Source organism: Alternaria triticimaculans, assembly GCF_023758025.1.
Source record: "Alternaria triticimaculans strain BMP 0046 chromosome Unknown scaffold_3, whole genome shotgun sequence".
NCBI lineage: Eukaryota > Fungi > Ascomycota > Dothideomycetes > Pleosporales > Pleosporaceae > Alternaria > Alternaria triticimaculans.
The window spans coordinates 546,646-571,407 of NW_026055960.1; the positions used below are offsets into that span (position 1 = coordinate 546,646).

Genomic DNA, 24,762 nt, shown 5'->3' on the forward strand with positions numbered 1-24,762 from the left:
GTAAGTTGGCCTTGTGATCTTTCTTCATATCTGGCATTTGATAAGTCAGACAATAACGTTGCATGGTTTGACATCAACAGAAACGCATTCGCGTAACGAAGTCACAGCGTCCACCAGTCGTGCGTACACATCAAAAAAACGTATCGACCATCATATGCACAATCCTCAGAACATGTCAAACAAAACAGCAATGTATTCCAACTCCATCTATCCAACCCTAATTTTCTCCTTCATCCCCCCATCTACGGCCCCGCAAACCCAATCTCCTCTCTCTTATCATCCACCACGCGCCCATACTCCAACAGCAACCTAAAGAACCAAACCTCAAAATCCACATTCCTCAACACCCTATCATGCCACTCAGAACTCCTCTTCGCAATAAGCCGCGCCTTCTTCTCGCCTTCACTCGCGCCATTCCCGCCCTTCTTCGTCCCATCCGCCTTAACCCTCTCCACAACGCCATCGCCATCATCGTCAAAGACCTGTGTACCGCTAAACCACCGTACAAGATCGAGATGTTCGTCGCCGCGCAGGGAGAGAGGGATATAATGCACCCATGGTCGTAGCCACTCTGCGTGCCATTCGCGGAATAGCGCCATTTTGTAGGTCAGACTGCGGGACTTGAGGAAGCTGTAGAAGCGGCCGGAGAAGGCGTTGCCGTCCATGTCGAGGAGGTGCTTGTAGTACCATGCGTCTTGGCCGTCGACGCGTTCGGTCACGTCGAAGAATTCGTTTTGGGCGTCGCAGTCGCCGGGGTCGCATTGGCCGATGTGCGAGAAGTGGACGTCGATGAGGTCTTTGAGGGCTTTACGCTCGATCGAGGTTACGGCGTAGGTTGAGGTGGGGTTGGAGACGGGTTCGAGGACTTTGGCGGTATCGGGGGCGTTGAGGCGTTGGACGACGTGCTGGCGGTGTTGACGTCGCCAGCCGCCGTTGCGACTGAAACCTCCTGTCGTGGAGCCGCGCCAGTAGAGGCTGTTGGTTTTGTTCTCCCAGGGCGTGTCGTGTGTCTCGTCGTAGCCCACTTTGCCCATCCAGTACCATGGACTGGGGTATAGGATGTCCTGGAAGCTGGAAATCTTCGACTGCGAGAAGACGGGTGTCAGCTCATGAATGATGCTGAAGGCGTTGGGGCGCTCGAAAAATCCGAATGTCGACGAGAATGAGGGTGAGTTGCAGATATCGGAGAAGGCGGTCGTGTTATAGATGAATCCGAGGTCGCTGGCCGCATAGGCTGTGAAGTTGTCGGCAGCGTAGTCTTCGAAGGTTTGGGCCTGAGTGCCAGGAGAACACGATAGCCGCGAATGCGTCCATGTCTGCTGATGCGCAAAGCGATTGAACTTGGTCGTGCTAACTTCAGCAAATCGTGTACCATCACTCAAGTCGTCTGGACGAGCGGAGAAGGCATTGCGAGGTGCAGTGTTCTTTGCAGTGCGCGGTAGAATTTCGTCCCTCGCCTTTGCCACCATCGACGACAATAGATTGTCAGGCACGACGACTCGCGGTTCGTCATGCAAGTTGAAGCCCAGATCCATATCGGGCAGATACTGGACGAACTGCTTCATCATGCCAATGGTAGCCTGTTGTTGCCATTCATCGCCGCCTTGGTAGTTCTCTACGGCGCCATGGCGTATCGCAATTGCAAGCATTGAGCTATCTTCATGACCTAACGCATTCGCAATGCGCGACCGAATCGTCGATGGTTTGAGCGCCCAGAAGGGTAGCAGCATCTCATTGATCGTGTCGTATTCGTCTATCATCACAACACCGTTGCGCGTCGCAAACTCGTACCATTTGTCGAAGTGCGGAGGTGGCAAGATCCCGTTCCTGCGTCGGTACTCTCGAACCGCATCAGCGAGAGACTTGGATTGTCGGTTAAGAGTGCCTTGGAAGTCTGCCTCTGCTGCGTCAATCAATTGCGCAGCCGGATGACCCTTGGTCATATCCACCGACACTGGAGAAAGTGGTATTCCAGGCGGGAAAAGTGGTATGTCGGTAGGAACACCATGCGTGATGTGTCGATACGTTTGTGGTCCAGTGAAACGTCCGAAAAGTAAAGACCCCACTGCAAGAGCCATAACGATGAAGATAAAGCGACGCAGTCGCTTAGAGCGCCGCGAATCCATGATAATGGGAGATCCGGACGACTCAAAAAAGTGTACAAGTGCCGCCCCGTCGTAAATGAGGGTAAACAAAACGGTGGAAAAGGTCGGGGCGAAGTGTAGTTTCGCAGCAAGGTGAGAGAATATGGCCAACAGAGAAGTATTTACAGCGCCATATTGAGAGATCTATCGGCTGATTAGCTTGATATTGTGACAGTGCGTTGAGAGTGAAAGCTACGTCTCTGGTCTTGGAACCTGAAAGCAAAAGCTGGGGTGAAAGCCATGGCGACGGGTACGACGCGGCAGGACGCCAGACCCGCGTTTGGTAATAAGACAGCGTAATTAGGCAGTTCAACAGTAATCTGGAAAAACGTACGTACCAGAACGAAAACAAGAACATTTACAGTGGTGTGAACCGGCAACATCCACAAGAAGCGCTGCAGGATGCGGAAATTGTGCACATCCCTCCACTCCCGGTCATACTCTCTGTATACAGGTTCCCAGGATATCGTGCTTGCGGTCAAGGACGACTCGGTAAGGATAGACGCGATCCCGCATACAACTGCAATGGCCACTGCGACGTCTCTGAGCGCAGCCAGTCGCTGCGGCCTCGAGGCACCACTCACTGAGGCGCGCCGCAACGTACTCCCGTTCGCAGACCCAAGTCCTCGCTTGCCGCCCTCGCCCTCTTCTGTCGCGGCTTGTATGGTAGACTCAAACAGGACGAGGCCAGTAGCCGCGAAGATGGCACTGCTGACACCAAGCGCGACCGTGGTAGGAACTGCGTAGACGCCTAGAACAGCGCTCGCAGAGACAACGAGAACTGCTAGTATCCCATATGGTTCGGTATGAGGCTGTCGCTCCGGGGAGGTCTTGGTCTCGGCTGCAGGGCCATCGAGAACGGTCCAGGTGGGTAGGGCGAGGTGTTTTGCGACCAATTGGTTCTCGGAGAACAGGACGGTGAAGAAGGGAATAAGGGCCTAGGGCATTGTTAGGTCGTATGTTATTCTCTGTCCCGTCTGAAAGTACCTTGGTCGCCCAGATGCCCTGCTTATCGCATGCCGCGCGGTCGCATATCACAGACAGACCAAGCAGCGCGCCAGCCAGCCAGCTCGTCTTCCTCTTGGCGCTGTCGCTGTTTGAATATATGCCCACCCAGAAGACAGTCGGCACCCATACTATCAGCCAGGATATCGTCGTTATGAGCAGCGAATGCTGGACCGGTGTGTGTACGTTTGCGACAGCCGCGAGGACGGTGTAGAGCAGCGGGGCGAGCAGGTGGTGGTATTTGACGACATTATCGGCAAGTATGGAGACGGCCGGGTGCATTGGAGCAAAGGGTGGGTCAGCGCTCGTCGGAGGGCATCGAATTGTCTGGCATGTGTTGGGTTGCGATGTTGTCAGCGCCGGAGAGCCGCAACATGCAACCGTGCGGATCTGCAGGGTCGTGAGTGACGCCATGCCCGAGGCCACATCTATTTTCATCTCTACAACAACAAAGCCATTGTCTTGGGTTCTATGTTTGCATGTATCCCAATTAGACCCAGGTATGAACATCACTCCGTCAGAGACCGATTTCACATGTCTAAGATGAAATCGAACGACACCCGCTGCTTGTCGCTGGGTACTCAACATGCATGCGCATGCTGCAGGAGCACGTCTACAAGAAATATGGGGGACATGCTGCAACGGACAACTTAGCACGGACCTCACTTTACTTCCAGAAGGTTACACAATGATTTGTGCCACGGCGCAAGCTCAGACAAGCCCAGAAGCCAGGTTTACCCTAGATGGGCAATTCAGCTACCTCACTTCGTGCTGAGATCAAGAGATCTGTCGATCTTTGGAATGCCAAGACAGGTATAGTTCTCTAGCTCTCAGCCATCGGCTGCCTGTTCCCTTTATCATCTGCTATGTTCGACTCTTCGTATGAGTCTCTCATTACGTGGCTTGACTTGTATCGATACATCAAATCCAGAAGGCACGATGCCCAGTGACCCATCAAACCTGAAGATTTCACAAGTACCCACCATCTTCAATGCAAGATCGTGTATTTATGGGTATCTTCATGGCCTCGGTCTAGCGAGACTTGTCTGCGATGCTACGTACAGTCTTTCCCTGACGTTGGATCACCCACTTCGCATGTTTCTACATTGATGTAGGCGGCAAACCTGTTCAGTCTTCAACGGAAGCGTCGTTTCCTTTTCCGCAAAAGGCTTCGGGCAAAGCTCGCACAGCGAAGACGAAGGCGCGCGTCATCGCGTGACGACGCGTTTACGGAAGGCACCATGGCTGTACTCGCGCAAACTTCTCTCTTACATCCTCTTGCGTGATTCTTCCTCTCAACCCGAGCCACCCTAATTTACGCTATAATACAAGCCATCAACACGAGTAGCAATGAGACTACTACCAGACGACTCGCAGTGTCATATTCTGCGCCTACCTTACGAGATCCTTACGTCTGTTCTGGCTGAGGTGAGTATCTCCTTCACGTCTGTACTACTCTGCTAACGTGTCTACCGTAGCTAAACCAGCGCGATCAGCTTAACATATCGAAAACCTGTGTGCATCTCTAGGAGTTGGCATACCCTATATCACATTCCACCAACCTACCTATATCCGCAACTCACCCGCCTTCACTTCCCCCACTTCATTTTCTCAAATACATACACCCACCGACCGCAAAGATGGACAACGACGACAATCAATGGGAAGACGAGGGTGGTAGTGTAGCGGTATTGTAGTTGTGCTGGGTCATGTAGACGGCCGCGCCTTCCCATCTCAAACTCCCCCACCTTCCTCACGAATTATCGTGCCACATGGCCGTGCTAGCGTGAGGTGAGGTATAACGAATTTTCCAGTTGACGTCTGCATCTTCTGGTAAGCTACGTACAGCATACCTCGTAAGTGAAGCTCTTTGCCCCCACGACTGCCGCAGGAATGCCATCCTGTCTACCACGATCCTCGCCCGACGAACCCACCACTGCGCAGCTTCAAGCGATACAAAAGAGACTAGGAAGAACTTCGAGATGGCCAGAGAATCGCCAGGCGCAGGTCTTTGCATGATATGGACGTGGAGCGACACTGCACGATGTCGCATGGCGACCGCAAAGCTGAGTGACACTCCAACCCTTCACACAACCATCCCTCGACTATATACCCAGCCTGTTCTCTTGCGTCTGTTCATCCAAAGCTGTGCGTGGTAAGCTGTCTTCCTGCCCCTCGGCTTTGGTCTATCGAGCATAGTCTTCTCCTTTCTATAGTTCGACTCGTCCATCGTCCGATACTTACATACCTTTGACTGTGCAGACACTGCTAACCATATCATTAGTTTCGAATTCCGACTGGACGATATCCATCACCTATCACCCGCAATACATCTTCCCTCCCCTCGAGAAACCCCACACATACCTACACGCACACTCTTGGGCAATGAATACCTACGCTATAGCTCTGCTAGTGCTCTGGGATGGCCTCTTCCTGCCTCTCATGCAGCTTCATGCGCGTCAGGTGTTTCAGTTCCTACAGCCTTGCTCTGATATACAACAACTGCTTGTTGTTCCTTGAAGAAGTTCAATGTTAACCTATTGCAGCTTCGATATTTCCGATCCTCGTTCTCATCGATAAACAAACGCGATACACTAAGACAGGATGGCATTCGACAATAACAACAACGACCGGCAGGCGGACTATCGTACATGGAAGTACTCATGCTGACATTCGTGTACGCATAGCAGCATCGCTCTATAAACAATTCATCTTCTATGCTTCATTATACCCCTCCATTCCCCATCCGCCCAAAGCCGCAGATCATCTGTCGTCATACCTTCCCAAACCAACCCGTGGACCTCGCACCTCACACGCCAAACAAACATCACGATACCAACCAAACCCACCCCTCCACCCACACCACCCACCAACACCAAGCTAAACCCACAACAAACCACGCGTCCTCGCATCCTTCCCTCATCACGATACACGATACCCCACTTCCAGCCTTATCCCCCCACCAATCAACAAAGTCCTCACGCGCCCCATCACAGATCGAAGATCCTCATCTCCACAACCACGCAACTTGAAACGCACTCACGTTCCCTAGACAGGAAGTTGGCGATGCTGTCGACCCGCCTCACTCAGCATATCCAACGCTGATGGGTCTCGCTTACAACGTAGGATTGGGGATCGTCGTCGATCCACACCTGATTAGACGTGTGTTGCGGGACGGGGGACGGAAGGGGAGGTGGATTGTTGGAGGTGTACGTCAGCTAATTTTGATGTGTATAAGGACTGGTCCGAGGAACGATATCAACATGCTGTCATCTGAGTTTTTCCTTGGTTCTTTGCCAAGGTGTCACGATCACGATCAGCTCTTGACGTGATGTTGTTGTTATCCCGTGGGGTAGCATGGCATGGCATAGCATAGCGGGGTATCCTACCCGTCCACTCGACCCAACCATCCAACCATTGACAGCCAACATACAAACATCACGATGATATCCCGTCGACGTAACAAACACCCATCACCACGAACTCTAACGCCTCTCCCTCTTACTTACCTTCCAGCCCGAAAGCAACCATCCCATCCAGCCATCCAGTCGGATCTCCAGCAAATAACGAAGCTAGCCCAGTGTTTGGGTACTAACGCTCACCCGGCGCCCCGGATCATGGTGTGCCAAACTAAGCTATCAACTGAGGAAGGTAAAGCACGATTTCCCCCCCAACCTCAACGGTCTTGGCCGCTTTTCCAGTCAGCTCGCAGCTCCGTCTCAGCGCTTTATCTCGGCGACCCAACGTTGGGTTGGGTTGTGAAAAAGGACCGGTTGCCCCCGCCTCTCTTTCCCGTCTCTGTGTTGTCAATTTCTTCGTCTCTCGTCAGCTTTGGGCTTTCTTATACGAACGGGGTCCTGCTCGGGAGCACTTCGATTTCCTCACTCAAAGCAAATACACTCGCACGTTGGGCACTCTTCCCTTTCGACTGAGATCTTTTATTTGGCATTTCAATCTTGATTCCTCTCATCCTCAAGGTTCGTTTCGAAAAAAAAAGGTTCCCTCCACAGCCGAATATACAAGAAGATGGCTGGACCATACACACATTGGAAAGACCCCTCGCCTCTCCTCTCCTTCCATCCAGGCCACGCTATCCAGCGTGGCCATCATGGTCCTCCCGTCGTCATTGAAAGTATTTGTAAAGTTATATGGGTTTATGTCAAAATAGGCTGAAGTTTCTTGGTGAAGAGATGAAGATTTAGCAAGAAAAAAAAAGACAAGGAAAAGAGAAAAAACTCCGGGATATTTGTTGCAGGTGCTAGGCTCTCGACGCAAAGGTGAGCAAAAGACGGCAGGTTCGGATGATTGACCTGTACTTTAACCTCAAGGGCGTCGTCGGGGTTGTGACGGCCCTCTCCTCGGTGTGCAGGCTGCGTCTTTTTCCTTCGCGGAGATAGATTGCTAAATGGCTGGTATTTGGTTTGTGGTACAGGGCCGGAAGTACGGTGGGAAATGGAGGCGATGGAAAGAAACATGGCAAGAGATGTCGGGACGTCGTAAGGGCGTGTCGAGCGCAGAAGGCTCCTACTCCTCCATCCGTCCGAAGATCTCGTCGTCGTCCTCGTCGATGCGGCCGCGGCTGCGCGAGTTGGAGTAACGGTAGTCCTCTTCGTCGGCGAAGTGGTCGTCGTCCATGTCGACGTCCTTGCTCTCGCTGTGGTAGCGGTAGCTGTTGCGCATACTCGACTGCTGCGCGGTGACGGTGGTGCTACCTGACAGGGTACGGGCATTCAGGTCAAAATACTTTGCTGGTAGCGGGGGCACGGGTGGCACGTCCGGCGGGAGCGCAACGGGTCCCGTCTTGGGGGTGCCGTACGAGCAGCTCAGCAGGCCGACGGCGGCAGCGAGGTCAGCATGGTCATTGGCATCGTCATGGTAGGAGCCAGCAACCGAGGTGCCTGACGTAGTGGGGCGGTCAGACACGTTGCTCCACTGGCGATAGTGGTGGCCATTACCGTTGTCGGAAAAGACGGTGGACTGGTACGACTGGCTGTAAGCGGAGCTGTTGGCCGAGTAGCGCTTGAGGGAGCGGGTGCCAAAGTGCGAGTGAGGGTAGGATCCTACGGCATGGTCGTCGAGTTGCGGGGGCGGGGTAGTTTCAGTGGAGCTCAACTCCTCACGCAGGTCAGACGAACCCGAGGCGGGCGGGGACGAGCGGTCGCTGGTCTCGCCGTCGCTCTCCTTGTTCATGGCGACGAGGACCGAGGCGGCCTCGAGCAGCTGGACCTGCTGGTGCTTGGAGATGAGCAGCTTAGATGTGTACTGCCATTCAGGCGTGTGCTCCCAACTAGAAGAAAAGTCAACGCGGAACTATCAAGAGGCATGGCAGTCTATGTGTGCGTGCGAGAGAGGAAAGGGCATTCGTCATGAGTCGTGAAAGTATGTGGGAGGGCCATAGTCGGCCAAGGGTTACTAACAGGTGCTTGGTCAGACAGCTGCTGTGCTTGTAGCCTTTCCCACATTTTTCACATCTCAGATCGCTACCACTTCGCTTGCCGTCGCCCTTGGACAGGCGAGAGCCCTCGCTCGCGCGACGGTTCCGCGACTTGGAGTTGGCCTTGTCCTGCTCCAACATGGTTGCGAGTGTCGGTCCGTCGGTGAGAGCCTCGCTTTTAGCCGCCGCGGCGCCATAACTGCTGGGCCCAAACTGCGCGCCATTGCCGGGCATGCTCGACGCCATTGTGGAGTGGAGGGCCATGTTGGGGCCCCGGAACTGCGACGTCGGCTTGGACGAGCGGCGCAGGCCATTGCTGCTGCCTCCCTCGAGCGGCGCCCCTGACATGCCCTTGGCCGCCGCCGCAATGGCCGCGACGTTGCTGGCAGGCGTCTGGCTCATGCTCTTCCGGCGTGTGACGCGATGCGCCGGGTTGAGGTTGGCGGCGGATATCGAGTGCGAGTGCGGGCGGTTCTTGGGGAGCGAGCCGGCCATGGTGCTCGACGAGTGCCGTTGCTGGCTGGCGGGTCGGACGTTGATGGGCTCCTGGCAGGCGGCACGGTCAGCGCAACTCGGGGCGGTCAATTGGCAGCGTGTGTATAGGTACCTTGTGGACAGTCATGCTTGCAGTAAAAAAGTCGCCGGCCGGGTGTTTGCTTTGTTGTCCGCTTCGTCAGCAGGGCAGCGGAGTAGTTGCACAGCCTCCGAGGTGTCGGAGGTAATAGAGCGAGATGCAGCTGAGAGACAATGCAGGGCAGCGCAGGCGTGGGCGGTAGAAATAATAATCCAAGATGTGTGCGAGAGGCGTCTGCTAGCTGGAGAGGCGCTGATTTCAAAAATAAAGCGTGTGGACAGGTCCCGGAATGCTATTCGACAAGTGGGGTGATGCCCGAGCTTCTGATATGGAGTTACTGTGTCCAACAGAGAGTCTCGATTCGCAGCCTCAGAAATGCGGCCAAATATCCCCGTTTCAGACCCGGCAGCGGTAATAATCAAGGTTAAGGAAGTGGGTGAGATGGGTGCAGCGGTGGCAGCGGCCAGGAACTTTTTATTATTTGGTCGCAAACATGGCACGCGGCATCTGGGGTCAGCCGGACGCTCACAGCCCACGCCCGACCAACGTGACTGATAGCGAGACCCCGGCCGCCTCCTCCTCAAAAGGTACGCGGCAATGCCGTGGCTGAAGCGACAAACGAGGCCGCCCATGCTGCCGCTCCTATTAAAGACCGCACGGGGCCGTGGCGGGCAGGGAGCGCACCATCGCCCTCGCCCTCTGATTGCATGTTTCACCCATGTTGCTGCTCCAGACACCTCTGACTCTGGCTGCCTCTGTTGCCTCTCCTGCGCATCCCCATGCACAAATCCAGGAACCCTTTGTGCGTGTTCCTGGCGCAACGCAGGTTCTCGAGGCCCCTCGTTAGTGCGCCATACTGTGTGCGTCCCCGCGGCCCTGATTCGAGCGTGATTTCATGTCAAGACACCTGGTCCCGCAATAGGGAACGCCGATCTCGAGCTACTTTGCCCATGGCCGCTTGGGCCAGTCCGGTTCGGGCGGATCAAGGACACGGGGAACCGAGCGCTTGTCTGGAGTGCAGTGGCTAAGGCGAGCCGATCGCTGCTGTGTCGGGCTGCGCGCGCTACACAAGAGATCATCGCCTGCCAACAGGTGTTTGCGCGACCCTCTCTTTTCCTCATTACAGACAATGGGCAGTTTGCATCATGGCGACTGATGGCAAAAGACTTATCTGACTCCACTCACCTGGGCACCCACTCGCAAACCGCTCGGATAGCAGACCAGGCTTGGCGTCATCGCGATCGGTCGCGCACACGGCGTCTGTGCTGCACATTATCGCGCAAGCCACCACCCTGTCGTCTTGCTCGCTGCTGTGGGGTCGCTGGGTGTTGAGTGGTGCGGCACCTGCACCACACAGTCAAAGACACATGACAGCCTGCCAGCCGTACAATAAAACCGCTCGCTCCTGCGCTCATAGCTGGACCACCTGTCGTCCTACCACCGCTGCGATCGGCTAAGATCAACGGGTCCAGATCGTGGCCTGTCGCAGGGATGCAGAGAGTGCCACAGTGACGGATACTCACTGGCAATGGCATTGTTCGTTGTCGTCGGAGTCCGGGCAGCAGAATGCCATACACGCGTAGTATCCACTTGTCGGTGTAGCCTCTCACCACCAATAACCACCTACGGTAGAGCAGCCGTCTGGCATCAAACTGAGCGGTCCGCAGCTTTGGAATTGGGTACACTGGGCATGTGTAAGACGTTCCGGTGGTGTCTATGCCCATGCAGGTGCTAGAGGGGTGCAATTCGCGCCTGCCGATTCGGGAGTCCCACGGCCTTGGAATAGCTTCGTTGCGAGATTGCGCGCCTTAGCTGAGGGGTCGACGACACCACAACCTGCATATCCTCACATCACTGTACTATGGTATAATAATTGCATGTTGCACATAACTGCGTCGAGTAACAGATTCCGGTGTCTTGACGGCCCAAGTGAGGAGTCAGGTCCACCGCGGACAAAACCTCCGCATCAACCAGGATTGAGCTTGTTGGTCGCACGTGTCAAGATTTAGTCCAAAAGTTACTTGGTTTGGGACGGAACTCGCCCACGGTCACGGTGAGAGTGGGCTGTGCGGATCTGTGCCAGCTAAGTTTCACGTCAGCAATGTGACGTCAGTCATTACTTGATACAAAAAAAGTTAAGTTCCTGCATCGGTGGCATATCCTCGGCATGCATCGTGGGCTGGCCAGATGCACACACAGTGACGTGTGTGCATTCGTGATTCTTTATACCGAGACATGTTTGATGCGGGCCTTGTCGGCTTTGCGGATGTCCGCGGAATGAATCTAGATACTTCTCCAGCGGTAAACGGTTGTGAAAACGGACATTGCTGTATGTTTTCATGTGGAGACGGTGTAACAGACCGCCATGTATGTATGCATCTAGTGTCTTCTTACACGCAGTCGCCAACAAGAAGCAGAGGCCATCTCAACGATGCTTTGTAGGGGCTGGTAAAGCAGCTAAGAGCGACGTTCATTTCCACATCGCATAGTTTCTGGCTGTGCCTCAAATTGTACTTTCAACAAGCCTTATTGCACTCTTGCCAGGTCGACATGGCAAGAGCTTTGGAGGTAATGTATCCGCAGTCAAGATGGGTCTTATCGAGCAGTTGATGTGATGCAGTTGCTCCAGTCACCAGCGTAGAAGGCTTAGGAATCATGACTCTCATCATGAGCTCTGTCTACGGGTGCTGGATAGAAACAGTATCGATATGCCAAATTGAAGTAGTTGTGTTGGAATGCATTCGCACGCCAAGTGCTTTCCGATCTTAGTAAGTCAGTCACGTGCACGAATTCGTCACTGCTCTCGGCGATCTCCAAAGCATCTGCCTGCAGCATCGCAACCGCTATCGCCTCATCACGACGCAAACAACCGCTGTCCATCACTCTCCGGGTCTTTAGAACCTCAGTCGCCGCTTAACCCTCCGCAAAGACCGCATCACAGCCCTATCACGACTTCACGATGGCGGACGCTTCCGCGCAACCGAAGCCTAGCAGCAGCGTCAAGCTCGTGCTGCTAGGAGAAGCAGCCGTTGGAAAGGTACGGAGTAGGAAGGCTTCGTCGCGACTCTAAACTGACGTTTCTCAAGTCATCTCTCGTTATGCGCTTCGTCAACAACGACTTCCAAGAGAACAAAGAGCCTACTATCGGAGGTACGTACACAGCCACATGCGGAGATATTGCTCAACAACCACCCGCATCCCCATACTGCCAAACTATGACTAACGTACCATTTGACAGCTGCATTCTTGACGCAGAAATGCAACCTACCAACCCGAACCATCAAGTTTGAGATCTGGGATACCGCCGGCCAAGAACGCTTCGCCTCGCTCGCGCCCATGTACTACCGCAACGCCCAAGCCGCCCTCGTCGTCTACGACATCACAAAGCCCTCTTCCCTCACAAAAGCCCAGCACTGGGTCGCCGAACTGCACCGCCAAGCCTCCCCAGGCATCGTCATCGCGCTCGTAGGAAACAAGTTTGATCTGGCGACCGCCGCCGACGAAGAGAACCCAGAAGATGCAGATGACGCCCCCGCAGCTGAGGGCGAGGACGAGCCAACAGAGGATGGAGCCGACTCGAGGAGAGTACCTAGCAAGACTGCAAAGGCATACGCAGACGAGGAGAGCTTGCTGTTCTTCGAGACGAGTGCAAAGACGGGGCATAACGTTGCCGAGGTCTTCACTGCCATCGCAAATGCTATCCCAGAGACGAGCTTGAAGGGACCTCGTGGTGTGGGTGGACAGACAAACTTGAACAGGCAAGAGGATGCGCGGGTGAACCTAGGCAGCGCACGGACGGAGGGTCCTAAGGAGGGTTGCGCATGCTGAAGAGGTGCATGCGGGTGTGGTGTCGTGTGGATTTGCTAATGCTCACGGAGGAGCTCGATAGCTACGAAGACTTGCGAGCACAATTGATGTGTTCAACGCCGGATTATCAACATTAGGCGTTGGATGGAATGATATACTTTATATTGCCGTCAATATGATGGCGTATATACTGCGTGAGACGTGCGACTGGGCTCTCTATTCCAGGCAGCTAGACTACACCTACAATGACCTTTAACATAGTGTTCCTGCTTGGGAAGCTCTGTTGCAGAGTGTAGTTCAAACACCGGAAGTAGTCAAACGGCTATAAAATTTCGCGTTGCCGCATACATGGTATTGTATTTCGATGAACAAGTAGTATGCAAGACGATGTATACCCCAGCCTGATTTCCCTCACAAAGTCGTGTCCGTTGCCGCCATGTTCGTCGTTGCTTCCCTAAAAGACGCGCCAAGAGCTACCCCTTCACTCAGGTTGGCGCGCCAACAACCATCCCTGCCAGGGGCTCTAATATGCCCCACTTGCACACACGACGCGCTCATTTGCACTCAACCACCTATCTTACGATACCAGCCATGGCACCAGCTCATCATAAACGTCTCGTACTGCCGGAGGTATTAGAAAAGAAGGCCAAACCCGCGAAATGGGTTGAGAAACTCTTCTCGGGCGTTCATGATGCAGATACCTCAACGCGCAGGAGCACGCGCAGCGGTACGCGTAAGAGCGCGCGAACCTCTCAAAGCGAAAGCACCGGCGACTCGCCTTTCTTCGCCCTGCCGCTAGACATCAGAGAACGAATTCTTCATTACACTCTTGCGGGGACCATAATCCGCTTTCGCCACTACAACACCTCTGTCATGGCTCAGTATACCCAAAATGGAGACGAGTCCGTCCGTTGGACGACTTTCGATGATTCCTTCCATGCGGACGGTCTTCCCTCGGACTGGGCACAATTCAAAGACGCCAAATGGCACAGCGGCAAGGGTCTTCCGGGGTGGATGATGCTCAACAAACAAATGCTCCAAGAGTGTGTCCACCAATTCCACAGAGAAGCCATCTTTTGGCAAAATAACTTCTTCTTTACGCCAATATATCCCTCTGCAAAGCCCCTAGGCCTGTTTCGTCTCGACAAAGCGAGAATTGTACGGATCAATACTGGAATCAATTGCCATCCGGAAGGGGTGGGAAAACCTCTGGAGGAGGATAAGTACTCTGTCATCTGCCTACACCCACAGCAAGAAGTATGTACCAAGCAATTTATATACCACCTGACGACCTTCCCGCCAGTACTGCAGATACTCAGTCTGAGCGTGTACGATTTCCATGGATGGCAACAATGCGACTCCTCTAAGTACGCATTTCGCTCGAAACTCACGGGATTATATGAGAAAGTAGACCAATCTGCCTGGAAATTCCGCTCGGATCTCACTTTCCTCGAACGACTACCAAAGAACTTGCAGAAGGTCACTTTTGAAGTGGTTACGAAGTGCAGGAAACCTCTAGTCTATACCGAGAGCGAGTTGGATAGCACCTTTCAGAGATGTATGCGGCTTCTCAAAGATGAGCTGAGACGGATTGGAGAGATTCTTGTGGGTGGCGATGGGGCATTCGCTACGGAAGAGGTGGTAGACTTGGTACCCGCAACAGGTTCATTGGCAGACAATCATCGGAAACTCGACACTATTTGGGGTTTGACAATAACGTCGCCTATGTACAGACGGGCGCAGCTGATGACATGATCAGTTGGTGTCGTGCGAAAGAGGAAGGAACTTAGATGCCTCGCACAGCAGCTCTGGGTGTACAGTCGACGGAAGAGTGGTGCTTTCCTGCAGGAGAGACTTCGGGGACTTTGGGCATGTATAGATGAAGATCTGGTCGGTACGATTGTCATCCATATATTTTCATGGTCGTCGTTTCAATCCCAGTTGTTAAACTCCTCGGATTATTTAAACCATTGTCGTTGTCAGACTGGACATCTTCCCAGTATGCAGTTGTTTGGAAGGCATCCATTAGCACGAGAATTACGACGAACCCTTGTGTACACTCTGAGCTGCATTTAAAATCATCCATAAGATTATGTCTCCTGAAAGCTGTTTGAAAGTGAATGGTTTGTGTAGATCTAACGGGGTGTCCTCTGTGGTTGGGAGGTGTCGAGCTGCCGCAGTAAATACTACAAGCTATACGCAAGACACCTGAACACCGACATGGCGCGATCAGACATGACTTTTGAGGGGAAACGCTGTCTGAAATCTTTTGGCGGGCATCTTCACGAGGCAGTCGCGTTCCTATTATCGAACGTGTAGCGCATCCAATCATTGGCGGGGTCGCCACACAAAAGTCGACCCGCACTAACCTTTTGCGCCTGCCTGCGCCTACCAACTCCATCTCTCCCCAAGGCCATCAATCTGACTCATTACGCATCATCCATCTCGACTAGGAAAGAATCGGAGTTCTGCTATCTTATAATAGTACTCTGATCTAAACCCTCCGCAAACATTTCACGACTCATCGCAAGATCTTTCAAAGCGATGGCAAGAGGTGGTCGAGGTGGCGGAAGTCGCAACCCAGCGAATCAATCGAGAGATGTGCAGGTGTCAAGAAAAGTTAGTTGGTTATTGCGACATGGTGCTGGTCAAGAGGGCTTGAAGTTGGGAAAGGGCGGGTATGTCAATGTGCAGGAGGCGGTAAGTTTGTTCATCATTTTATGTTCCGGGAAGTCAGATACACGTTCAACCAGAAGACGTGGGTATCTGAAGACTTTCATGTTTGCTTATATAGAAACAAAGTAAGCAGTAGCATCATCCGGGAGACTGACAATCCCCAGCTCAACACCAAAACTCTCAAGGGCTTAAAAGTCACATTCCCTGAACTCCGCGACATCGTCGCCAACAACGACAAACAGCGCTACTCCATGATCCTAGCATCCTCACTCGACCAGGATTCATCCGACAGCGCAGCACCACCACAAGAGCAACCTGCACCAGATGCACTTGAAAGTATACCAGAATCCGATAACCCAGCCGACTACCTCATCCGCGCCAACCAAGGTCACTCCATCAAAGTCGACTCCGACGGCCTGCTCACCCCCATCACCCAGGAAGCCGGCAATGTCCCCGAAACAGTCGTCCACGGCACCAACGAGAAGGCCTGGAACCTCATCCTCAAAGGCGGTGGTATGCGACGCATGGGACGCAACCACATGCACTTTGCATCCGGTCTCCCCGCTGGCTTCAAAGCCCTCGACGACTCCACCACGGAGGAAAAGGAAGCCGCACCCGTCATCTCAGGCATGCGCACAAACTCTACGATTCTCATCTACATTGACATCAACGCTGCGCTTGCTGCTGGTATCAAGTTTTTCCTCTCGGAGAACGGGGTTATACTTACGGAGGGTAATGAGCAAGGATTGCTTTCGTATGAGTTCTTCAAAAGGGTTGAGAGTAGGAAGAAGGATGGTGGGGTGTTGATGAGTGGGGGGAGGTTGCCTGAGGGTGTGGTTGTGGATGTTGAGGCGTGGGAGAAGGAGGTTGGGGACGGGCAGAGGGGGAAGAAGGGTGGAAGGGGGGGTAGGGGAGGAGGAAGAGGTGGTGGACGGGGTGGTGGTGGTGGGAAGGAAAGGGCGGTAGATGACGCGGGTGATGCGAATGCTGGTGCTTGAGTGTGATCAAAATTGCGGAGAAATCAAAGAGACGTACATGTGGTAAAGGCGATGAATGACCAAACGACAGATTAGAGACTGGTTGTCGTATGTGCTGGATTTGAGAAGCCACATATTGCTTACCCACTCCAATTTGGGTTGCAGAGTAGCTATCGGCAACATGTCTTTGTAGCGTTCAGGCAGACATTTCACTCAAAAAGTAGTACCACAAAGTTGAATATTGAATCGTGATGTATTGAATCGGGATGTAATCATCGACCGTAGACGAAATTATGAAAAGTATGCAAAGGTATATAACAGAATGCCGCCCATGTACTCATGATTGAACGCCGACCGACCCATGACAAAGGAAAAAAGTATAAACACAAGAAGTGTAAAAACATTAGAACTTAAAAGCGTCTTTGCGCTGTAAACTTTTTGGACTCGTACTCAGATCCACTGATGGTTTTGCTTCTCCACGTCGACATTTGTATCTGCGGGAGGCGTTGTTTGTTGCATGGCGAAGTAGTCACGAGCGACAACACCCTCACTTCGTAGCAGAGGGCTGCTGGGGCGCGTTGTGCTGACGTGGTGAGGTGGTTGCAGGCCAGGGGAGTGGGCGTGCTCGGGCTCTGTGACGATGGCGTAAGCACCACCACCCGTCTCGACGCGATCCATTGGTGAAACACCGTCGTCGTGGTCGTCGCCTTCGTCTATGCTGCCACGTGTACCGATGGTGCGCACCGTCATGCGTCGACCGAGACCACATTCTGGGCTGGCTTGTTCTTCCTCAAGGCGGATGACGACCTCGACAGCCTTTTCGTCTTCGATGACCTTGGGATGACGCTTGGCGAAGTAGCGGGCGTACTTGTAGAGTGACCAGTAGCAGCTGGCGACGTTGATGACAGTCAAGACCATCTTGTACGGTAGGTAGTACACGTACATGAGCACCCAGCCAACGCGCTCGCCCTTGCGGCGGAGATGGACTTCGTTGAAGAGGACGCTGTTGATGAGGTACATGACGACGGTGGCGGCGAGGAGATAACCGCAGAACGAGGGGCGGACGTAGAACGAGATTGGTAGGATGAAGGGTGTGAGGAGGTAGAGCAGAGTTTCGTAGACCTGGTGAGACTGTTAGAATTTGATGAGTGAGAAATGAGTTGTGAGTGACTAACCTCTTGGAAGACGAAGATCTTTGCGCCAATCTCCCACCAGCCGAGCTTCCAGCTACCAAAGATATAGGCCATGTTGTAGTACATTCCGTTGACGAAGAAGAAGTTCCATCGCTTGAAGCGTTGCGAGAAGATGGTCATCTCGCCGAAACCACCACGAGAGCCACCGCCAGAGATGAAGACAGCGGTAGGTGTTTCGGTTTCGACAAATACCTGCGAGCACATCTTGATGCGACATCCGAGTTTGCGGGCAACGTGACCGAAGAACCAATCTTCAGAGACACTGAAACCGGGGTGTTCGTGGAAAGTCTTGACGAGGAGTTCGCGGTCCCAAAGGGAGATGGCACCGTGGGGGAAGGTGGCAGAACCAATCTTACCAGCAAACTCGCGCTGGATACCACTGAGCTTGTATTCGAGATCCTGGGCTTGTTGGCAAAGGTTGCCCTTTGACCCATTTGGTCCGACGGATTTGATGGTGTAGCCAATGCACTGGACCTTGCCAACTAGACGTTCAGTAACAACCGGGAAGTTATCGGGCAGTGCGCAGTCGTCGTCGATGAGCAATACGTTCTTGAAAGCCTTCGCAGCGTAGCAACCGACGAACTGAGCGACAATCTTTGATCCGATGGGCGACCAGATGTGGTTCACGCCGTATGGGCGGCACACTTCTTCCGTGTTGTCGAGAGGTGTAGGGCTGTTACCGTTGGCGATGACAAAGATATGCGATGGAGGGAAGATCTTCAAAGCGGCCTCGAGTGTGTTGGCAATGAGTCCAGCAGACTTGTAGCAAGGGATCATAAGGCAGGTGTCGGAAACATTGGACTGGATCTTGGTCTCTGTGGTGTAGTCGGCAGGGGGCGGGTCCTTCTCGAAGAGGATGAGCAGAGGAGCGAATGCGTAGCTAGGGTATATTAGTCAAAGAAGAGGTAGCGATGCAACTGTGTCAACTCACAATAGCGCTATTCCAAGCACGATACCGAAACCACCAGCGATGACAAACTTTGTGGCCACGACCCAGTAGAGCCACCACACAGCACCCTTCCAGAGCGGAATTCCGATAAGAACAAAGTAGACGAAGAGTATCAGGAAGAGGTAGATGGCGTACTCGAAGGTGTACTGCACCCACTTCTTTCGCTGAATCTCTTGTCCTTTTTGCTTCGCCTTTTCGTAAGTACCAAACATCTCACTCCTCTTGAAGTAAGATGCATTGGTCATCTTCCGCTGGAGAGCGTTGGGGACCATGGCATCAACAACGGACTCTAGAGTCCCTTTCCGGGGCCGACCACCCTGGTGTGCAGCTTCAGGTTCCTGAGGCAAGGAGGCTGTTGAATTCCGGTAAGAGTTGTTCTGTGTTGCGAAAGGATTGTCTTTGATCGAGTTGGGCCTGGTCGCGAAAGGGTCCTCATTCGACCACTTTGACGACGCAGTCGTAGTCCTGTTGAGAGAGTTGGGCGATGGTGCACGACTGCCTCGAGGACTGAGAGCTAGAACGTCCGTTGACCCGGGGATGTAAGAAAGGGTCCTGAAGGGTCTGATGTTTTCCTCTGTTGGTGATGGTAGTACCCCGCTTTGCTGCGACATTCTTTTGGGACCAGTGTTACTGAACCAAGAGAATCGATTACTCCTCCTGCGTTCGCCCTGCGTCTCTGTGCGTTCGAGATTGGTAGAGCGTTGGGTGCCATTTCGGTGTAAGCCTGAGTCCTGAGTTGGTCGACGACGTATGCTTCCTATGCCGTTGGGATCGAGGAAAGGGTTCTCTGCTTGAGGCTCCCATGTTCCATGTGAGGTATACGTCTTGTCGCGTTTGGATCCAAGGTTGCCAGTGGCCCGAAGTAGATGCGCAGGGACAGTGACATCCTGTACGATCTCACTGGACTTTCGTCCGTGTGCGTAAGTCATGTCTGCCAATTGATGTTCTGCAGGAGTATCGGAAGGAAGGCCGGAAGGAAGACCGGATGGAGAGGTCATGTTGTATTAATGATGACCAAGATGAAGGTCCCGGGGTAGTTGTGTCTGTGAAATAACGGACGGGGGTACCCCATTAATACTCGGGAGCCATCTCCAGACCTTGTACGATGTCGAACCTCTAGTCGGGTAGTCGGACAGCCACATCGGGCGATCCGACTATGAAATCTCCTCCTATGTGCTATTACCGATCCACATGGTAGGTGTGGGTACAACCCGGCGTCGATCATCATGGAGGGCGGCATGCACGTGTTGGAGGCATGTTGAATGATGTGCCACAAATGCGGTTGACAGTGACGTTTAGAGCGAGGGCTAGATCTGGAAAGTTTCCACGCCACTGAATCGCAACGGAGCCTTACTAGTTCCCGTCTACTTCTACTCCAAGTAGCTCCAGATGGATTTGCGTTTCTGATGACCCTGTCCCGAGCACGGGGTTTGACGCCTCAGGCCGTGGATCTGTGGTTGTATTGCATCACTATATCGTTGGGCCATGTGAGTTTGACGTGTCTTCGAAGGCCATTTTCCGATGTATGATGGAAGGCAAGGAACCCACATTCGTATAAGCGTGGCCAAAGAAATGACCTTCCAGTACCTTTAGGTGGGTTGTAGCATAACCCCTGCAAGTCTCGCCCACGTACCTGTCCATGGACAGAGCAGCTGAAAAGATGGATTCTGACAGCATCGCCGACATGGATAGGGCCCGTGCACTGCCACTGTCTGAGCTAAAACAGTGGGCGCCGTGAATTGGAACGGGTACTAAACGACCTCTTCGGGGTTGACAAGTAGTTCGAGGCGTAGACTGAGGCTGTGGCCAAGAAGTGCCGTCTGGACATGACTCCGAATCTTACTGTGCAGTAGGTCATCTTAGATCGATGGAAGAAAGAGTTTGCATCTCGATACCGGTGCTGCGCGCAATGATATCATAGTCGTTGCGCTGTGGAAGTCGTGTTCGACTTCTACGCCTCGGTCCTTGGCCGTACACATGCATCCTGAACCCGTCCGGAAGCAGCGCCCGAGAAGATTTTCATCTCGCACTCGTAAACACGGTGGACTGGACCTTCTACTTCCACGGCATCATCCGTGCTGCTGACAACGCAGGCCCCTGCGTTGCAGCCTCGGAGAAAGCTTCACCGCGCTTGCGCAGGTACTCAGGGTAATTGTCGTGTTGTTGAGGCCGAGGACGAAGTAGGCAAGGTGACATGGGAGCCTTGCAGAGAGAGTTCAAGGGTGCTTTGCTATTACGCAACTTTGCAGGGCATCCCGCTGGAAGTCGGCGTTTCTTTTGAACGGTTGGCGCTACTATAGTCTAACATGTCAGTGCCGTTCGGGTACCACAACCTGGGAGGCTTCGAGGCTCACGTTGTGGCGATGCCAAATCATTGTCGCGGGGTCGCAATTTACCCAACTGTTCAGTTGCCAGGAGTTCGTGATCGGGAATCACCAAGAGATGTACGAGTGAGTGTTGCTGACAACTCGACGATGAGGTCCAAATTGCAGAACGCCGTTCCCGCCCGGGCCGCTGCCAAGGCCGGATGTCATTCGTTACGTCAGGCCCGCAACACGAGAGAAGCCTTTGCTGGACGTTTGACCATCCGTTAAGAATAGCCAACTTCAACCCTTGATCCCACCCCACCAATACAACACGAGATGAGTTCCTACGTGTCCCAATACCCGCCGGCTGTTGAGTTCGACCCTGCATACAAGAAATTCTTCGAGGACTTCTACGCTACGTCCGATGCAGCAGAAGCGCATGAGGAATACGTCCAGTACTTCACTAAGGATGCAACCCTCGTCATGGCCTCCAAGAGGGTAGTAGGCCGGGAAGGTTTGTCGCATTGCTTTTTGTTTCCAGCCCTGCGAACGGCTCCCTGGAATTCCATCGCCCTTCCATAATCTACCGGGCTAATTCATGGGCGTAGAGATCTTAGCCCTGCGCAAAAGTATGTGGGAGAAAGTTTCAACGAGAACGCACAAGCCACTCCAAGTGTTTCCGTTCGGTCCGAAGTCAGACGAGGTCATGTTGTACGGGACGGTCAAGTACGGCTTCAAGGCAGGCGGAGAAGCCAGCAAAGATTGGGCTGCAAGGGCGCACCTAGTCAAGGAGGACGGTGGCAAGGTGAAGATGAACTTCTATCAAGTCTACCTGGTGCGACACTCACCTCCTGTTCGCGTTCGTATATGTGGACTTGAAGCTAACCACGATGCTCAGGATACCGGAGCTTAGGATACCGGAGCTTAGACCATGCAGGTAGATCTTATGTAGATCTATGATCGATTATAGGGGCTTTCCGGCGCATGCAGTGTTTAAAACAACCGGCATACCGAGGTGACATTCATCGGTGTACTGTGAGCACTACTCCAGTGCTTACTTTGGTACGCTTTCAAACGAAGCGGTCTTCAGGAGAGGCCTCATATTCGGATCGGGCGGCGCAAGTACCGGGTCCACTTCACTCTGAAACACGCGCTGCGGAACCCTTCCGAACTATACAAAATTGTAAAGTGAACTGGAGATTAACGCATGGGGCTCTTCTCTACTATGCGGATGTGAGGGCCGCCATCAAGTAAACCATTGATCCCGGCCAGTCACTTGGTTGTCATAAAACCTTACGATTCACGTTGTCGTACAACCCAACAGTCCAGATGCGAAAGTTCTAGATGACCTAGGTATCCCAGCACCGCCTCATCTCAAAAACATCATGCAAATTATTTCGAGCGCTGCGATGAATCAGGGTCCTGCAGGGCCAAGTGTTGCTTTTTCCAACGTGGTGTTGCCCTGAACGTATTTCAGTTACACGTACATTGGTTCTGCCCCTGGAACTACTGTTACGGAACATAAGAATTGCTTTTTCGTGTTCTTGTCCGTTTCCAAGGCCCTGGATTTTCTTTACGACCTAAGGACCGACCTCAGCCACAAGTACGTCAGCATGGGTGGGAATAGTTTGGTACTGCCGCAGTCTCGGCATGGCAACGCCACTCTGGGCGCAATGCTACGAACGTGGCCCAGATGCATCTAATGGATGGAGTCTCATGTACGAGTGCCGCGTAACGGTCTTCCAGAAGCCAGTCGGAGGCATAAGCAAAGCAGATGGGGCACCTCGTGTGGTGCACCGACGCTTCGTATCATCTGCAGCCGGCATACATGCTGGACCTAGACGTGTCTGCAACGACAGGTTTTGCGACCTCCGCAGCGTCGCCGAAGTGAGAATACCCCTCAATCGTAGCATACTCAAATACAACTCTCGTCCGGTGATGCGACCAGGCCAGACTCCTTAGCTTTGCTGCTGGATGATGGATGTGGCATTGTGAAATTGCTTGGTATCGTTCAGTCTCGACTTACGCCGCGGGCAAGCAGATAAATCGCAGATGTTCGCGTCACTTTCGCCATATGATACCCCTGCTCGTAATCGTATTTGCATTCGTGTTGTGTCTTTGCTGACGGGTCGGCCGAAGACGACATCATTGATCTTGTTCTGTGGCTCCGAGGATGTCGCTAAGAATTTCGGGCTTCTCGGGCCATAGTTCACCCACCAGCAAGTTCGTTGTCACCATGTAACAGAACATGATGTAATGGATGACCAGAAGGCTTAAGCTAATAAAGGGATGAAAGAGAAGAAGCGCATTCATTTACAATCGTCTTTGTCATAATCTGACCATGGAGTGCGGAGTTGCAGGAATGTAAAGTTCGTGGGGTGGGGAAATTGAAAAGTCAAAATTCGCGGACGCAGGCGGCTCCCAGCACAACGCCCCGCATTTGCAGATACACGGTCAGCATAAGATTTGCAACAGCGTGACTTATGTGTGCCCACGGACTTATATCATCAAATTTGATACATCTCCATCAACAGGCTACAAACCAGCCCGGCTAGCTCAATCGGTAGAGCGTGAGACTCTTAGTCTTTCACGGTCTAACAGACACGATTACTCAGTACATCTCAAGGTTGTGGGTTCGACCCCCACGTCGGGCTTGAGAAGCTTTCCTTTTGCTCCTGGCGCCGTAGGTGGCAGAATGGTGGTCGTGGTGTTGATGGAGTACACAGGACGATTTTTTTGGCCAGTGCCCCACCATCTTGCAAACCACCACTCAAAATCATTACCAGGCATACAACCTCTCTACTATTAGCCTATTAACCCTTTGTCTGTGGTCTGGAATGTTCTACACCATTATTGTTTACATGCACACTGAGTTGTTGGCCTAAATCCTTTCTCCTCACAAGTTGCACACATTATGGCTACCCAGGCGAAGTCCACCGTACAGAGCTTCGTATGTAAGAGGAACCTGGGACAACTACGTCCTAGAAGTCTATATTAACCTGAAATTCTGCAAACGATGGCTTTGGCATCTATGTAGACGGCAGCGTACCTCTTTAGTCTTTTCTACGATGTGAGAGCAAGCTACGTCGTACGCAAGTCACCTGGAAACACCCGCAGCAAAGAACAACAGCATCAAGCTCATGATATGAAGAGTTTATAACGGATTTGAATTTGAAAATTGATCAAATAAGAAATTACGGCCATGAAAATAGCTAAAACCACATGACTTCCAGTGCCAGACACGGACCAGGATTGTTATCCCAACCTAACCCACGACACCCATCACCATCCCATACCCATACCCCTTCAACAGCCTCTCCAACTATACAAGCTACCCAATACTCTTACCACCCTCACCACCACCATCTCCCCCCTCTTCACTCAAACAACTACTATCGTCCTTCTCCCCCTCCAACACCGGAATCGTCAACATCTCGCCTGCAAGAATCAAATTCGGGTCCTGAATGTTATTCGCCTTGACGATGTCGCATATGCCGACTGCGTTCTCGGCTGCAATCTTCTCTAGTGTGTCGCCGGCGGCTATGGTGATTTGTTTGCCGCTGCCGGAGCTGGGGTCTGGAGATGTGGAGGGTGAAGGGGTGGGTGGTGTGGAGGCTGTTGCTGAGGCCGAGGTTGGGGCGGGCGGTGGTGATGCGGAGGCGGGTGGTGGTGGTGATACTGCGGGTGGTGGTGATAC

General features: G+C 53.0%; 7 protein-coding genes and 1 non-coding gene across 8 annotated transcripts; 5 read left to right on the plus strand and 3 right to left on the minus strand.

Annotated features, from left to right (window-relative positions):
* Positions 1 to 242: 242 nt before the first annotated feature.
* J4E78_002852 (uncharacterized protein) lies at positions 243 to 3,431 on the minus strand (the record flags this gene model as incomplete). Its single annotated transcript, XM_049363497.1, has 3 exons — positions 243 to 1,954; positions 2,749 to 3,082; positions 3,132 to 3,431. 3 exons carry the CDS (start codon positions 3,429 to 3,431, stop codon positions 243 to 245), a joined length of 2,346 nt encoding a protein of 781 aa, XP_049224162.1.
* A 4,242-nt stretch (positions 3,432 to 7,673) lies between these two features.
* Positions 7,674 to 9,205, minus strand: J4E78_002853 (uncharacterized protein; the record flags this gene model as incomplete). Its single annotated transcript, XM_049363498.1, has 3 exons — positions 7,674 to 8,436; positions 8,567 to 9,129; positions 9,191 to 9,205. The coding sequence occupies 3 exons, from the start codon at positions 9,203 to 9,205 to the stop codon at positions 7,674 to 7,676; spliced, it is 1,341 nt and encodes a 446-aa protein (XP_049224163.1).
* Positions 9,206 to 12,116: 2,911 nt separating this feature from the next.
* Positions 12,117 to 12,985, plus strand: J4E78_002854 (uncharacterized protein; the record flags this gene model as incomplete). The annotated part of the gene is made up of 3 exons (XM_049363499.1): positions 12,117 to 12,194; positions 12,244 to 12,307; positions 12,396 to 12,985. The coding sequence occupies 3 exons, from the start codon at positions 12,117 to 12,119 to the stop codon at positions 12,983 to 12,985; spliced, it is 732 nt and encodes a 243-aa protein (XP_049224164.1).
* Positions 12,986 to 13,555: 570 nt separating this feature from the next.
* On the plus strand, positions 13,556 to 14,719 carry J4E78_002855 (uncharacterized protein; the record flags this gene model as incomplete). Its single annotated transcript, XM_049363500.1, has 1 exon — positions 13,556 to 14,719. The coding sequence occupies one exon, from the start codon at positions 13,556 to 13,558 to the stop codon at positions 14,717 to 14,719; it is 1,164 nt and encodes a 387-aa protein (XP_049224165.1).
* Positions 14,720 to 15,602: 883 nt separating this feature from the next.
* Positions 15,603 to 16,638, plus strand: J4E78_002856 (uncharacterized protein; the record flags this gene model as incomplete). Its single annotated transcript, XM_049363501.1, has 2 exons — positions 15,603 to 15,611; positions 15,805 to 16,638. The coding sequence occupies 2 exons, from the start codon at positions 15,603 to 15,605 to the stop codon at positions 16,636 to 16,638; spliced, it is 843 nt and encodes a 280-aa protein (XP_049224166.1).
* A 429-nt stretch (positions 16,639 to 17,067) lies between these two features.
* J4E78_002857 (uncharacterized protein) lies at positions 17,068 to 19,757 on the minus strand (the record flags this gene model as incomplete). The annotated part of the gene is made up of 3 exons (XM_049363502.1): positions 17,068 to 17,739; positions 17,793 to 18,690; positions 18,742 to 19,757. The coding sequence occupies 3 exons, from the start codon at positions 19,755 to 19,757 to the stop codon at positions 17,068 to 17,070; spliced, it is 2,586 nt and encodes an 861-aa protein (XP_049224167.1).
* A 1,644-nt stretch (positions 19,758 to 21,401) lies between these two features.
* Positions 21,402 to 21,978, plus strand: J4E78_002858 (uncharacterized protein; the record flags this gene model as incomplete). The annotated part of the gene is made up of 2 exons (XM_049363503.1): positions 21,402 to 21,579; positions 21,740 to 21,978. 2 exons carry the CDS (start codon positions 21,402 to 21,404, stop codon positions 21,976 to 21,978), a joined length of 417 nt encoding a protein of 138 aa, XP_049224168.1.
* A 1,632-nt stretch (positions 21,979 to 23,610) lies between these two features.
* J4E78_002859 lies at positions 23,611 to 23,719 on the plus strand. The gene has a single exon. It is a non-coding gene; the product is annotated as a tRNA-Lys (tRNA).
* The last annotated feature ends 1,043 nt before the right edge of the window (positions 23,720 to 24,762 follow it).